The sequence below is a fragment of the Nomascus leucogenys genome, chromosome 18 (assembly GCF_006542625.1).
Source record: "Nomascus leucogenys isolate Asia chromosome 18, Asia_NLE_v1, whole genome shotgun sequence".
Classification (NCBI taxonomy): domain Eukaryota; kingdom Metazoa; phylum Chordata; class Mammalia; order Primates; family Hylobatidae; genus Nomascus; species Nomascus leucogenys.
The window spans coordinates 37,299,635-37,316,352 of NC_044398.1; the positions used below are offsets into that span (position 1 = coordinate 37,299,635).

Genomic DNA, 16,718 nt, shown 5'->3' on the forward strand with positions numbered 1-16,718 from the left:
TTGGCCCAGGCAGGAGTGCAGTGGCGCTATCTTGGCTCACTGCAAGCTCTGCCTCCCGGGTTCACACCACTCTCCTGCCTCAGCCTCCCAAGTAGCTGGGACTACAGCTGCCCGCCACCATGCCCAGCTAATTTTTTGTATTTTTAGTAGAGACGGGGTTTCACCATGTTAGCCAGGATGGTCTCGATCTCCTGACCTCATGATCTGCCCGTCTTGGACTCCCAAAGTGCTGGGATTATAGGCATGAGCCACCGCGCCTGGCCCTAAGCCCCTTTTAAAAACAGAAATAAGAATATCACTGAAAATTGACATGAAGATTAAGTTAAATCACATGTAGAAACTACCTTATGTACTATGACTGTCTTAATGTCTAAAAGGACCAAACGAAATAATTGGTGATTAGGTTTAAAGGCTGCACTGCTCTGTAGGCAAAGTCCTCTTTATAAATGAGATAATATATACAGTGGAGGGGGTTCAGCTTATAGGGGTTATAGACACTTCGGAGAATTTAAAGGCTGTTAAGACCTGTATTACCCAAAAGAAGCACACAAGTCAACATTCTAGGTGCAATAGCCCATAGATGCCATGAAGAACACCTGTGGGCTGCTGCATGAAGCCAAACTAAGAACTCATGCCTTGAGCACTCATGTTGGCACACCCATCCTCTGTCTGCAGGGGAGGGTGAGACCTGTTCTCCTTTTTGTGCAGGCTCAGTGATTCTAACAGGACTCACCCTGAGCACATCCCACGCCACAGTCCATACATAGATGAGGGCTTGGTAGAGCCTGGCACCCTTACCATAGGTGAGTGCTTCTCCCCACCCAGACCCATACCACATGTTAGGGCACAAGGCCAACTGTCTAGTTCCTTTGACTACATGGAAAAACCCAACAGGATTGAATGCATTAAAAAGCTTATATCCTCTCACCGGAGTAATTCCCTCCTTTGTGATTGATGATAAAAATAGCTAATGTTTTTTAAGCGCTTACCACTAAACACTTGGTGTTGTCATAACTGCATGAAGTGGGTTTGGTTATCTGGCAGTCAGCTGCATATTGAATGGTTTAAAAGTCATGTGTTGCAGGTCTCCCAGCTAGTGAGTGGCAGGGCCAGGCTTCAAATCTGAGCACCCCCAACCACAATGCCACACCTTCTGCCTTTCTCTTCCCGGCTGGCTCAGAGGCACTGCAGATCTCAGTGGACTGGCCCTTGTGGTCTCCACCAATAATTGCTCAGCCTTCTTCTTTCAGTTTCCCAGCCCTGCAGAGCCAGCTCCAAGAAGACTGCCCCCGGCATATAAGCTGCGTCCTGCTTGCCCACACTTCTGTGAATCCATAACGTACACTCGCAATGCTGTGAAGTGTTGTACCTCTCCATAAAAGAACATGCACGGTCTTCAAAGCCTCTATTAACTTGTTGCTTCCTATTTCAGATAAGAACCAGCCCTTTTGTTATATTTTATTTTCAAATATCCAATCTCCTTATCAGCTGGCCCACCACTGTCCTCTGAGGCTCCAGCTCAATCATTTGTGGTGGCTGAGCTTCCTTATGTACAGCCAGGAAAATGGAGCCGGGACACAATAGGAGGAAAGTGAAGGAGTGTGTTTCAATTATACTTGAAACTCCTCAAACTGTTGTCTCGGTAAGTTTCAGTGGACCTTGAAACTGTGTTTATGTGAAAGTTTTTGGAACATTCAGCATTTTTAAATATACACTGTAAGTACTTTGACAGAATGTTGGGTGGTTACAGACCTGCCCAGAATTTAACCTCCCTTCCTCCCAATGTGACAGTTTCTGTTGCCCTTACTCTTCCTGTGTCCTCATCAATATGTTCTGACCCTGCCTGGTGACCAGGTCAGCTTCTGGTGGCTCCTTGCATTAACAGTGAGACTTTCCTGATGCTGGTCTATACTCAGCCACAGCAGTCCAACAAGATGGGCCCTATGACAGGACACCAAGACTCTTCTCTGCAGTACATCCAGCAGAGGGGCAGGTAGGAGCAGGCAAAACAGGAATCAGCACTAGACATTCAGACCCCCAAAAGAGAGAGACCTAAGGAGAAAGATGCACCCTCCTGTACACAGGAGGCAGAACAGATGCATGCTCAACAGGTGGGCCATGGAGTGGGGAACCGATCAGGTTTGAATTCTGGTTCTGTCACTTACTTATTGGATAACCTTGGGAAATCCCCAAATGTGTCGTGTGAAATGGGGGTGATGACAGTCCCCATGTTGTAGGTCGTTGTCATAGTGCAAGGGCCATGGTAAGTGTTCTGTGAAAATGGCCATCACAATGATGCATGACCCCCAAAGAAGATGCAGGGGAAACTGGGCAATGCCCACAGACCATCCCTCGCCCCCAGCTGAAGTGGCTTGATAGCACTGAGCCCTGCTCTGGTCAGAGCTCAGCCCCAGTCCACCCACCCAGAGTGATACCCACCTGAGGGCACCGTACTCCAGGGCCACAGGCTCCTCCAAGTCTTCCCATTCACTCCCACTCTCTGGGGACTCTTCTGGAGGCAAAGATTCTGGGACAGTGCCCCAAGAGCAGAACTGTGGCAAGGGAATGGTCCCAGAATCCGCCTCCAAACATTCTTCACAGGGTAGCTGGCCTTGGCATGTAGAGTTGACGGTAAGATACTCTTCATCCTCCGAGGTGGGAGAAGGGGCTCCACATGGATGGTACATGTCACCTTCCCCATCCTCCCCATCCAATTCAGGACTAGAAAACAGAAGCCCATGTTTCTTCCAGCCTTGATAAAAAAAATTCCTCACCCCACCTTCCCCTTGCCTTTTAGAATACTCTCCACGACACAGGCCCGTGAGACTCAGCCAATGTTCAAACAGCTCCTGCCAGAGGCTGCTCTGGGCACCAGGAAGCAAAAAACTTATAAGGCAGCACCCCTGGCTTTGAGGAGCCCTCAATTTAATGAGAAGTTGGAGCAGTAAAGAAATGTTACAGTCCATGTAGGAAGTGCTATGATAGAGGCAGCTGGAGCACCTTACCAAGCTCAGAAGACCGGGGTTGGGGGGCTTGCCAGACGGCACAGCATTGCAAGCAGGGCAATGACCCAGTTCTAAGACTGACTCATCACATGGCAAGCAGAGTCGGTCAGACTTTGGACAAGTTTATTGACTTCATTGGAATCTCAGTTTTCTCATTTGACAAAACTAGATGGTCAAGAAGCATCTAGGATTATTGAGACACGTAAATTACATAATTCTGACACAGCCCCCCACTCCGGGTTCCTGGTATGGAGTAAGTTTTTAGTAAATGTGAGATGCTGTGATTATTACTGTGAATATGATAGCTATTTCAACAGAAGAATTATAAAGAAAGGGCTTCAGGAAGGGGTTGGGAGTGACTCAAGCAGGCAACCATCAAAGCACTTTATGCAAAGATCAGGTCCTTTTCTGAGCACTGAAAATGTGCCTATTTAGAGAGGCGGCCAGCTGGAGTGCCATTTGCTCCCCGTGGAAGGACACAGGAGGCAGACGAGTGGTGAAGCTCATTATCTGGTGATGCAGCCACAGACGTAATGGTCAAAGAACAAGACTTCCAGGGGCTGCCCCAAGTTCGCCACACATGCCTCTTGATTAGAAAGAATAGTCCGTGCAAAGGTAGGGCATTTTACACAGCACTGCAGACATGCAGAGAAGTTGCTCAGAAAATATCTGTCGAAAGTCTGGTTAGAGGAGATGAGAAGGAATATCTAAGAGAAAAGCACAAAGATTTAGCTTTTTACCAAATACATGGATCCTCATTTCTCAGCCTCCTTCCCCACATCCGAATCAATGGGTTGGCTTTGTTATGTGCTGCTGCTCTCCTTCTCCTTTCCTGCATTGCCTCTTTCTCTTAAAATCGGCTCTGGTGCACCCCAATAGCTACAAACCCTTAGACACCCAGAGAGCCCATCCTCCTCCCCAGTAGAGCCGGAAGCATCTGTCCCAAACTGAGCTTCACTGTGAAAGAGACATTATTTCCGCTCATGAGAACTACAAGGTATGTGAAATAGTGAATTTCATGTAAATATATGCACACTCAAGTGTATAAAAAAGAAATTATTCTACAAAGACTGAAGAGGAATACTCACTGTCAAAAGACATTTTTAATTCTTGAGCATTTGCAGGGAAAATTGACTTTAAGCTTGGCCAAATCATGTAAAAACTGTGCTTTCTTATAAACATAGGAAAGAAACATTCGAGAAGTTTTATCAAAGAATGGGAAATCTAGCCTATTGCCCAGGCCCAGGCTCACCACTGCACCCACCACCTCAAGGAATACCTCCTTCCCTCCGTTCTGAGCACTTTAAGCCTTGTTGAGGAGTGGAAGATGGCAGCAGTATGTGTCCACTGGCCACTGCAGCTGCCTCAGTGTCCACACCTCACCTCCCACCAGTAGACTCCCTCCACCTCTTCTAATAAGCTCCTTGCCCTCTGGTTTTGATTCGGAGCTCCAGCTACTGGCTCTGCCTGGATAGAGACCTAGGGAAGCCATCAGCCTGAGAGACAAGAGGCAAGGCTTCATCTGAGGCTCAACCAAAGAAAAAGCGATTTGCTCCCCACTTATCCAGCGGGACTTGGTGGTCCCAAGGGTGAAATCTTGGCCATCATCCCACCACAAGTTGGGAGAACGACTGCCTTTCCTTCTACCCTTTTGCACATGCCATCAGGCTGCCCTTGGAGATTTGACCTGGGGCTCAACTGTGGGCATAGGGAAAGGGTGAATAGGGAATAAAGAGGCACCAGAAGCCTGTATGCCTATTTCATGGAAAGGGCAAGACTTGGAAATTTGGAGAATTTCATTAAGATAGAGACATTCTTTCACAGCAAGCCTCATGTTTTGCCATGTGGACATGATGGGTAAAGAGGTGGAGTCCTTCACCCAGGGTTCAAGGCCAGCCAGCTCATGGCTAATGTAGCAGGACTTTCAGCAAGACCCTGATGTTGTCAGGGTACACGGGGCTGTCTGCTTACCCCCTGGTTCTGTGTAATGACCTCAGCTTCTTCCTGCCCTCATTCTCTGCCCACCAAGCTGTCCAACAGAAGGAGGCTTTTATAGACAGATGATAACTAGAGGAGAATCTGGAGATTTCATGTGGGCTTCCTGGCCAGCCATCTCTCCCACACAAACCAGCAGGACCCCAGAACCAGGGTCCCCACCGAGTCCTGAAACTCTTCAGTGGGTATTTTTAAAAGGAATCCCAGTTCAGCTCTGAAGTCAGTGAAACCATTCTGAAGGCTCTGCTTGCTACAGAATATTTACTGTGGAAAGACACTGTGCCTAACTTTTCTGGACAGCTGTCCTTTAAAGACTTGGGCCACCAAATTCATCTCTGCCTTTCAGGAGGAAATTCACAGAGGCAGATTGGGTATTTCAGGCTTGAAATATGAAGGTATTATAATTGTCCCATTTACTTATGGTTAAACTCATAACAAAGTTTGGGGTTTGTGTCTCTTCATGTCTCCAGTTCTCCAACATCGGGCCCCATATTGATGTCTCCGTTAGCCCTGAAGACACAGCTGGGAGCCCCAGGTCTCTGCTCCTGACAACTGCCTTTAGTTTTGGCAGGTTGGATTTACAGCAGCTCTAAGACATCAAAGTAGACAAGTTCAATGTACTGCCAGATTTGGAGCTCAGATGATAAATCTGAGCTGAAGTACAATAGTTAGGATTTGTCAGAGTAGTGTGGATAGGAATGCGGGGAGCAGATACCCCTGGGAGCCTGTAAGGTGTAAAGAGAACACTGCTAGAGGCAGCACTGAGGCTGCAGCCCAGGCTCTGCCGCCTCACTCACTCCCCTCAACCATACTCCAACCCAAGAGTAGGCATGACAGCTCCCTCACCTGGCAACTGCATCCCTCCCTAACTACTCTGACATCACACCTGGCCTGGCCCTTGCAGTTGAGTGAGATTTCTGGCCTCCTAATTATCTTTTGCTATTCCAGGAAGTGCCCTTCCCCAGAAGGTACATCATAACTTTAGGTTCATTTCCAGGACTCCTGCTTCATTTTGCTTTCTTAAATAAATGACCATCAAGATTTATACCATCACTTTCACAAAGTGATGCTTGCTGAACTTACGTGCATTTTACTTACATGAGTTTAATGATATGTGCTAGGCAAAAAGAGAAAGAGAAAGATAACCTTAAACATTCTGCAAAGACCAACTTTCCAACCAATGAGTGTAAGCCTTGAAGTGCACATGAGTGGGAGAACTAAATCTTTCATCCTCTCAGTCTGTCTCTGTTTCGGTGGGGCCAGCATTTAAAGACAAACATTTTGCATACAGCATGGCCCATAAATGCAAGCCTCCTAACTTCATCTGAGGCTCGACCAAACAAAAAGTGATTTGCTCCCACACCAAGGGGCAAATAACATCATTCCTTCCAAAGTGATGTTTCAAGGGTAATGAGACTTGATGTGATTGTTGCCTTCTGCCTACCTTTAGGAACTAACCTTATAAAAAATGTGACTGCAGCCAAGCTTTCCCTCTGATAGGCACGTAATCCAACTCTCCTTCATAAAAATATACTGTACTGCTTTATTGCAAGATATTTTTATAAAGATCTACTACTAGACGGTAAAACCTCTAGATATAGAGTGTGGGAAAAGAGAACAGGGAAAGAAAGTGAAATCGAATCTTGTCCATGAACACTTTGGGTTTGCTGTGGTGCTGGCAGCCATCTGGCTGTAGGAATTTGCCACCTGGCAGATGGTAAGTTCCGGCAATTTGCTGGGAATTTCAATTGAAGGGACCTGTTCTTTAGCTGGAAATAGCTCAGGAAAGGGAAGGAAAACAGACTTGCGTTGAGTTCTTACTGCATGCCAGGCACTGTGACAGCACCCTGCACGTGCTATTTCTTTTGACCTGCACAGTACCCTGTGAAATTGTCATGGTCGCCATTTACACTTGGGAAGCCTCCAGTTCAGGGAAGGCAAAGCTCCAGGCATACTAGTAAGTGGCAACGCTGAAACCACATAATAGGATCCAGAAATCCATGCTCTTTTTGTTAAAGAGTTTAACTCACAGATGCCAGACACTTTAGAGGCAGTGGCCTGCGACAGTCACCTCAGAACTGAGCTGCAAACACTTCTAAGGCTTCTGCAGAGAGTCACAATCCCACTTTGGAATCCTGATTCAGACCCTACCCAGGAGCTGGGGGAACTGTGTCCAGGGGTTGCTGGGCATGCGCCCCTCTTTTCTTCCTGTAGGGGGCAGCCACTAACTATGTGTGCATTAAATGCAAACTGACGTCCTGCTGGAGGAGAGGCGGACTTGGTTTGAGTTCTTTCAGAGGGGAGGAAAGGTTCCTAAGTGAGGGAGGGAAAACGAAGTAAAAATAAAGCCAGGAAATGTGAGGAGGCAGAAAGCATTCATCAACAGAACCACCACAGGGAGGCAAGAGAAAAAAGGGGAGCGGTTGGCCATTGAGAGAGCCAGGATACTGAGAACAGTAAAGCTGCCTGCGCACAGTTCATCCATGGGTACATGGACCATGTGGGCCCGGCAGTGAGTATGACAGGTGATGGGTGTTCACGACAGACTGAAGATAGGAGACTCCCCTGGAATGCTCTGGGCAAGCCCTTAGGACTCTCATGTGGCTCTAGAAGGAGCAGTCCTTCCAAGAATGACAGATTTTGGACATCTGGTATACCCTTGCAAATAGGGCCACTAAGCCAAATTTAATTTGGTTCAGAAAAACAAAATAATGTGATGTTTGATGCAAAAAAAATGGCAAATGCTAAAAGATAGGCAGAAATAGGTATCCGGACTTGGAAGTAGAAGACATAAAGAGGCATAAAGATGTATTTGCTCCCTCCATGTGGGAGCAAATCACTTTTTCTTTGGTTGAGCTTCAGATGAAGTTAGGAGGCTTGAATTTATGAGTCATGCTGTATACAAAATGTGTAACTTTAAATGCTGGCCCCATAGGAACAGCATAACAGCATAAAGATTTCACCTTAATATAAGGAAGAACCTTCTGATCAGTAACTAGATGACGATAAAATGGGTCATTCAAGAGGTAGCAAGTTCCGCATTCCTGCAGATATTCAAGGAAAAGCTGGGACTCCTTCTTCAGGAATGTTATGGAGCATATTCCAGCATGGAGTTTGAGGCTAGACTAGATCATTTTTATATTGAACAGGCTTATTTTCTGTAGTTTAATGAATGAAAAAGTGACTGCCTATACTAATAGTTTAAAATACCATTTTTAATAACTATTGACTATATTAAATTAAAGGCACTTGGCAAGTCAAATTCCCAGCTTGTACCTATACCCAGGGTCACTTTATAATTCAGCTCTCAGGGTCCCTGTTCATTATCCCAAGCTATCTGGCAGCAAAACCTTTCCATATCCAAACAAGTGCCTCCTGCCTACAGGAAAGTACAGTTCCTTTTATATGTCCTTTAAGATCATGGTAATAGTTGTCCTTGGACAAGTCTCTGTAGGTTATTTTCTTTATTATTTTATCAAGTATGTCAATTACTGCCTACACTGCAATTGTAAAGAACTATAAATACACTTATGTTATACATTATCAGACAATGAAAGTGAATGTCATTGATGAATATGCTTGTCCACCCTGTTCTACTTTGCCAACCAGTTAGCTTTTGTTTGGCTGACACAGCATTCTTCAAAAAATTGTAGCAGGGTACTTTTAGGGAATGCATGCCTGGCTCCTGTTTGTCACAGCTCTCACCGGGTCCAACAGTATTACACCACTGCTTCACACTTCACAGAGACTATCATTCCCTATGGATCTACCTTTGACAGTCTTCTAGGATGATCACCAAATGAGAGCCATTTAATCTCAGTGGGTTTATAGAGTGTCAGACACAAACGATTGCCCCTTGTTATTTGCCTGCTTTGTGCCCATGCCTCTGGCTGGCAAATGCCTAGAAGCAGGTCTTACCCTACATGTGCAGCCCTCTGTCTGCTCCCAACAGGTTTCCAAGCACCTTGTGTAATAAGTACTTGTCAAACTAAATCAAAGACTGTGTTCCCTCAGCATAGGACTGAGAACTGGAAATACTTACAGATGGATGGGCACAAAAATGCTGACTAAATTAAAAATAACTGTGAAAATGAATGTTGCAGGGTGGTCTTGAAGATATAGATGTGTTTAGAAAACAAAAGCTGGTGTAGCCAGGCATGATGGCTGGCGCCTGTAGACCCAGCTACTTGACCAGCAGAGGTGGGAGGATCACTTGAGCCCAGGATTTTGAATTCAGCCTGAGCAACATAGTAAGACCCCATCTTTTTTAAAAAAGCTGATGTTGATAATGAAGCATTATACTAGCAATAGAAACGAGGATGCATGTAAGAACTTCCTTCTTACTACAAAGCTTTAACAGGCCATGGAGGATATAAGAGAAAGCTTTGTGTGCCAGGAGAAAACCTGAGGCCTGCCATCTATAGCTTCTAAGACATACTGGGGACAATTGTGGCCTGGGTAGGGTTTGCTTTCCCAAAAGCTCACAGGTGGTCACAGCAGCACCAGACCTTATGCTTCTCTTGTTGCAGCCTCTCTTCTAAATGCCTGGAACAGTGCTGGGCACAAAAAGCTTCCAAGCATAGTTATTGATGGCTTGATTATCATTTCCTAGCAATGAGATGCACACAGTTTACAAAATGTCTGCAAATGTGGTGATTCTTACCTTCCAAGTCTCATGATATCACAAACTGAATAGCAGTTTTGCCTCATATCCTTTTCCAAAGAGGTCGCCAATGTTGATGCATCCCTTTCTTGGTGAAGTTTGCATAAATGAGGGTGGGACTCAGGAGAATGTGTCAAGGAACTGGCCCAAGGTCTCTCTCTATTTTGGCCCCATTGTGCCTCTCTGATGGCCTTTTGGGAAGACTCTGGCCTGAGACCCAGGCCTTCCCCTGCATCTGGGGAGGCACTGTCCCTCCAGTTGTCCTCTTGATCCAGGATGGGGCTGGTACATGAGTCAGTACATGTTGCCCTGGTGAATTCTTTGTCAGCTGAGAGTTCAGGTGTCTATTAAAAGAAATGCTACTGACTACTGGTTGCGGGATGCACATTGTTTTTTTAAAAACACAAAGCTTTCTTCCCCCATATGATTATAGATCAGAGTAGTTACAAGATGGGCTTTGAGGTCTGTCTATCACCATAGCATCCCAGCTCCTCCACATGCTCCCGGCTGGACACTGGGCAACACACTCAGGCACCTTAGCTTAGAGGGCTTTGGAAGCTCTCCACAAATGTGAGCCTTATTTTTAAATAAAAAATATTTGCAAAATTTAGACAAAGATAAAAATGGAAGATAAGTATGCAAAACAATGACTCTATTCCACTTTCTGATAAGAAATGTTTTCTTTTTAAGTTCTTCATCTTCATCTGTCATCGCAGGGCTTGTCTCCCTGTCTCCGCCCCCATCAAGATGATGTTCTTTCCTGGGTCTCCTCCTCACTTTCCCAGACATTCCTTGCTTCCTCTCAACTGTTCACCTACTTCTCAGCCTTTTAGGTTCTGGTTCTGATGATGTGCTATGTCTTGCTGCCACTGCTTGACCTTCTACAGAAAAACAATCTGTGTTTCAGTAGAAAACTGTTTTTATCTACAGCAGAACCTGCTGGGTTCTCTGATTCTGGCTGTCTCCACTGTCTTTGAGCTATTTTACTACTCTATAAATAAACAGGTCCTTTGAAATCTCTTTTGAGCCAATTTTAACATCTGCCTGGTTCCCTCACTGAATGAGTTAAATAAAATCTTTAACATGTGTTCATTTTTATATCTGTAGGAATTATGATTTTACCTTTTCCTGAAAATTATCTTCTAGCACTTCCACCCCATGATCTCCACACCTGATGTAATAGAGCCCATGCCTGGGTTCCCACCCCTGCCCTCACCTACAAAAGAAGAACCCCCTCAATGAGTGGTCTCCCCACCTTTCTGATTGTACATCCCTAGCAGTGAGAGGGATACACCTCCAAATGTGAACATTTATTTAATTATAAATCATAAACATTTACCACTCTTCTGATAGACTTGACATTATAAAGGATACATCAAAAATCAAAATTTTAAGAAAGAGCATATTTTATCACATTTTCATACTCTTTGGAGAGACCTCCAAAATCTCTTTTTTAACCTATCCTCTTCTTCTAGCTCATTGTCCCTGGACATGCTCTCCAGCAATCCTTCCTCACTCCAAGACTTCCAGTCTGTGGAGCTGCTGCTTTCATCATTACCCCCACTCCCCTTCCCTGTCACACATGTCCTTGGTGCACCTCTTATTCTGCTTAGATTCCATGGCTCTGCCCCTAGATGCTCACTTACAGACAAGGAAGACAAGGAAGAGCTCCCAACTCCTTGCCCCTCTCTTCCTCCATCACGTGTCACTTGCAGATTCTGGGTTTCCATTTTAATTCCTACTCAAACTGTGTGAACCTCACCCCTGCTTCTGAGCCTCTGACTAGATTAGCTTCAAGTGTGTGACTGCAGATGTCAAATGGGCAGTCAAGACTTCCAGATAATCTTTCTCTGTGTCCTTAATCAATTCAGTTTTCTACCTCTGCTCTCTAAATTATTTCTCATCTTGTCTCTCTCTTCAAGTTTCCAACAACTCCACCCTGACCTTGCCTGTGACCTCACAGTGAGAATGGACACGTTCAGATGAGAACTCTTCATCTTCCCACAGCAAATTCCACCGAGCAGCCTGTGCCCCTACCCCAACTTCAGCTTCCACCTCTCGCCACCCATTTCTGTGCTCTACTTCATGGCAGCCTCTTAGATGAGTGTCTCTTCTCACTGCTTCCACGCCTCCCTCCTTCTTTCTTGCACCCACTAGCACCAGCCTTCTGTCCTTACCACCCAAAGGAAGGAGCCCACATCAGGGTCCCCAGTAACCTCTATCTTTCTAAAGCTGAAGAACAATACTCTATCCTCTCACTCTCTCAGCAACATTTAACAAAGTGTGTCCCTCCCTCCTTCCTGAGAGGTTCCTTGCTCATTTGCCCTACTTACATGGAGTTGACCATCAGCTCCACCCTTGCTTGGTTTTTCCACCAATTCCCAGGCCCCGTCTTAATCTCATGTTGTCCCATCTCTGTACCAGGCCTCTCAGTGTTGGCGTGCTCTGTGCTGACTTCTCAGTCCTCTCCTTGAACTTATCTGCACTCTTTCCCAAGGTGATCTCAACCATTTCATGGCTTTACACGACCTCTGTATATGCTGACAACTCCCAAATTCACTTTTCCCAGCCCTGATCTCATGCCTATTCTCCACAATTGCCTAATAGACATCTTCACTGGATAGCCTATAAACATCTCAGTTTTACATGATATCAAGAACTATTGTTTCTCCTCCATGCACCCCAGATGGCCTTCCCCAGCCCCTGTAAGCAGTCCCTCTCTTGGTAACTGGTGCCAAGAGAGATGAAGTGGAAAATAGGATCTATGATTACCCTCCTAAAGCATGAAATAGGTATGTGTGATTTAGTGCAAAGAAGAGAGGTATTGGAATCAGGAAAATCAGGCTTTTTACCTTCTTACCCCTCCTTCACCCTGCATTGCCCCAAGGCTTCCTCGTGCCAAAGCTTGATTGCTCTCTTTCCTCATGCCTGTTTCTAATCCCAAAGTAGTCTCCTGGACTCCATCTCCCAGCTGTATCCCAAATCTGGTTGCTTAACTCTTCAGCTACAGCCTGAGTCCAAGCCACATCATGTTTGACCTGAATGACGGCTGCTTGACCTCCTTTAGTCCCTGTGCACCAGTAATTTGAGTGGCCCCTCTGAGGAACGGAGGAAGGCATTTCCTGCTTAACCCTCCATGCCAGCCCGGTGGCTTCCCACTGCATGCAGGATGGTGGCATCATGCTCCTCTGATCCCCAAGGCCCTCCAAGGTCGGTCCCTGCCACCTCCACAACTTCTTCCACTTCTGCTTCATTAACGACAGCCCAAGCACACTTGTATTTTTGTCCCTCAAACATCCAAGTGGGTTCCCATCTCAGGGCCTTTGTTCATGCTGTTCCTTCTGCCTGGAATGCCCTTACCCCAAATGTGGGCATGGCTGCCTCCTTCTCAGAGATGCTTTACTTTATGGACTAAATGCTCGCTCCCCAGAGCTGCTGACCCTTGCTCTGCAATCTGACCACTGGAGCCACCCAAGCAAATCACAATACTTCTCTCCCACTTGGCCCTCAGATATGAGGGGGGAAAGCTCACCCCCACACCTTACCTGGACCCTTCCTGCTAGATCTTTATGGGCTCTCCTGGGAGGAGCTATTCTCCAGGATGGAAACACCTCTTTTATCCCTGGGATTTCCTAGATATTTCAACAAAAACACAGGGTCCTAGCACCTTGGCCTGAATTGGTATGTGTGAAATTTGGCCCTCTCTCACCTGGTTCAGTTTCTTAACACAATTGCTGTCATCTACCTTCTTTTCCAACCCAGCAACTTTTGGATATCTTTCCCATAGCTCTTCTCTCCCTAGAGGCTATGTCAAATGACCTCTTGGAATCTAAGCATCAACAGGATCTGGGTCATCAAGTCCTGTATGTTGTCCTAGTGATGGTGTCACCCTCAGACACGATAAGTGATCATTTTTATCCACATCCTAGAGATGAGGAATCATGAGCCTAGAGAGGACAGGCAACTGCCCAAGGCCTATGCAACTGCCCAAGGTACAGGTGATCCAGATACTTGCCCAGATCCCCCTCCAGGACTGAGACTCGCATCCCACTGCCTCATCTCCCCTCCCTTGGGGCAGCCCACACCCCAGCACTGGTTAGGGCAACAAGCAAAGCCACAGGTTCTCTTCTCCCAGTTCATGGCAGCTCCAAGGGGCCATCTCTGCTCCAGGGCTCCCTCCAGGATCAGCTGAGGCCCTGTTTATAGCTGCACATTGATCTCTCCTTCTGCCCTGCCCCACTTCAGTCACCCTCACAGGGGATGTTCTCAAGTGCAGGCCTCATAAAACCTCCCACACTCACATCTCTGCTGCAAAATCTGTTTCCTAGGGACCCCACAGAAGGCATGGCACTGGGTAATTGTATCTGTCAACTTGGCTAGGCCATGGTACACAGATAGGCGGTCACGTACCATCTAGATGTCACTGTGAAGGTATTTTTTTTAGATGTGATTTGACATTTAAATCAGCAAACTTGGAGTAAAACAGATTGTCTTCCATAATGTAGTGGGCCTCATGCTGTCAGCTGAAGCCCTTAAGAGGAAAGACTGACCTCCCTGAGGAGGAGGGAGTTCTGCCTCCAGACCACCTTTGGGCTTGATCTCCATCAATTATTCCCTGAGTCTCCAGCCTGCTGGCCTCCCCTGTAGAATTTGGACTGGCCAGCTCTCATAATCACATGAGCCAATTCCTGTGATAAATCTCTTTCTCTTTCTCTCACTCTCTTCATATATAAACACACACATAAACACACACACTCACACACACTCATTCTATCTGTTCTATTTCTCTGAGAACCTGGCAAATATAGGCATAAAGGTAAAAATCCCGATTTTCCTGATTCCAATGGCTCTCTTCTTTGCACTAAACTGCACGTGCCGATTTCATGCTTTAGGAGGGTAATCATATATCCTATTTTCCACATCATCTCTCAGAATGGAAATTCTTATTGGAAATTCTCTTGGTCTGCTTCTGTGTCTACTCTCCTTCCTCCCGGGCTCCCCTCTCTGATGCCTGGGTTTCCAGAGAGCCTGGCCCTAAAAGTTTCACAGCCAAAGTCTAAACATGTAAACATCTACAGGAAGATCCAAATGTCAGAAGAGGCAGAATCAGGGAGAGGAAGGAGACCTACTGAGGTTCGGGGGCCAGCTATTTTCCTGCCCCTGTGAAAGGAGGTGGCACTGAACCTACCTACAACCCTCTTAGGACCCTAGAGTCAGGAAAAGGGGGGCCCAACCAGAGCCAGGTAGAGAGAGTAGAAGACACTGCAGCCTACCTGCCATTCCTGCTCCATCTCAGGCAGTGCACCTGGAGGGGGTCGGCAAAGGAGGAGCGTGACTTCCTGTGGAGCCCCTCTCAGTAAATGCAGCACCTCCTGTGAGAAACCAAGATTCACTGTTAGATCTGGGCCTGCATCGCTGGGGATGCAGCAATGTTCTCCCCACTGTGTCCCAGGCGCTAGCTCCTCCCCCCTGCACCTTGATCTATTTCTCACTCCAGAGAACTCCGGAGAACACTGCTGTGGGCCTGACTTTTCAAAGTGCAAGGAACCAAGGTCAGTGGCCTGCAGCTTCCACAAAGTTGATGCAAGATGCTGGGCTGTGCATCACCTTTGTACAGCTTGGGTTCTGGGAACCTCTCACCTGTAATATTGCAGTAACCTCCTCTCTGCTCCCTGCCTTCACCAGTGTCACCCACCTGCCTCCCTCCACGTTGCTCAAGGGAATGGCAATATCTGCCAATACCAATGCCTTTTCTTCAGAGACAGAAAGAGTGACTCCAACAAATGGCTGTTCATCTCCATCACCCTTCCTCCCAACCTCCCCTCATCTTGGGCCACCAATTGTGCAGGCTCCACCATCTGAATCTCTAAAGCCTGACCCTTGGCTCTGAGCTTCCCGTCAGGGCTTGGCTTGGGCTCTGGGAACCTCTCACCTGTAGTATTGCAGTGACCTCCTCTCTGCTTGCTGCCTTCTCCAGTGTCACCCACCTGCCTCCCTCCACAATGCTCCAGGGTAGTTTTCCACAATGCAGATATAACTGAGTCCTTCCCCCACTGCATACCCTGGCTGACTTGCTTTTCCCTCAATGTAAGCTCCAAGGCATAGCACATAGACCCCATTTCTGCCCGCTGCTACCTTTCACCCCAGTTCCCTCTCTCCCGTCTACTCCCCTCTGCACCCACGTCCTAAGCCCCTGCCATGCTGAACCCATTTCTCCAAGCCACCCTCTCAATGTCCAGGGTTCAAGTTTGCCTCAATAGCTCCTATTTCCTATTTAGACCAGGATTTCTCAAACTCTTGGCACTGTTGACCTCTCAGGCTGGAAAATTTCTTATGGGAATGCCTGTCCTGTGCGTCGTAGGGTGTTTAGCAGCGTCTCTGGTCTCTACTCACTAGATGCCAGAAGCACTCATCAGTTGTGACAACCAAAAATGTCTCTGGACTTAATCAAATGTCCCCTGAGAGGGAAATAATCCCTGCTTAAGAACTGCTGATCAAGACACTCCCCAGTCCCTGCCTCAGCCACCCAGGACTTCCAAGGGGTGCACTTCTTTCCTGGCTCACTGGTGTGAGCACTGCAGCATGGGCTTTCATCTCCCAGGATACATATCTCCTGCCATCACGACTGTTTTCTGTCCATGAGCTCTGAGACTGCACGAGCTGTCCTCCTCTGTGTCTTCAATCTCTCATAGAGTTGCCAGCCCAGCAGTGGTTCTCAGAGAAGGGTTCTTGGATCAGGAGATGGACGGATGAAGGCATGCCCTCCCAACCAAAGTGTAGGTGTTCTAGAGACCTCCCCCCAGCCCTGCCCAGAGCCACTGTCCCCCTTTGTCCATCTTGCTTTGCGTTTCTGCAGCTGACCTATGAAGGCTACATGAGGCTTCCTGTTGGGCTCAGCTAGGGGAACATGGCAAGAGACCAGAGACAGGGAGGAGTGGAGGTCATCGCTGCTTCCAAATTCCTCCCTTCAGGTTGCCATGGGATGACTATAACCCCAGCCAAGGTGAGAGCTCATGCCAGCAAGTCCCCTCCAATGGCTCTCCATTCATGGGGTG

The 16,718-nt window shown here is 47.0% G+C and overlaps 1 protein-coding gene across 2 annotated transcripts in view; it reads right to left on the reverse strand.

Moving 5' to 3' along the window:
- Positions 1 to 3,107: 3,107 nt before the first annotated feature.
- Positions 3,108 to 16,718, reverse strand: part of FRMPD2 (FERM and PDZ domain containing 2) — a 122,434-nt gene continuing 108,823 nt past the window's right edge. For both annotated transcript variants that reach the window (XM_003278156.3, XM_030797997.1), the window contains 3 exons: positions 14,937 to 15,035; positions 9,664 to 10,007; positions 3,108 to 3,712 (listed from right to left, as the gene is read on the reverse strand). In XM_003278156.3, coding sequence (XP_003278204.2) covers positions 3,664 to 3,712; positions 9,664 to 10,007; positions 14,937 to 15,035 — 492 coding nt within the window. In that variant the 3' untranslated portion in view covers positions 3,108 to 3,663. The remainder of the gene's footprint in view (positions 3,713 to 9,663; positions 10,008 to 14,936; positions 15,036 to 16,718) is intronic.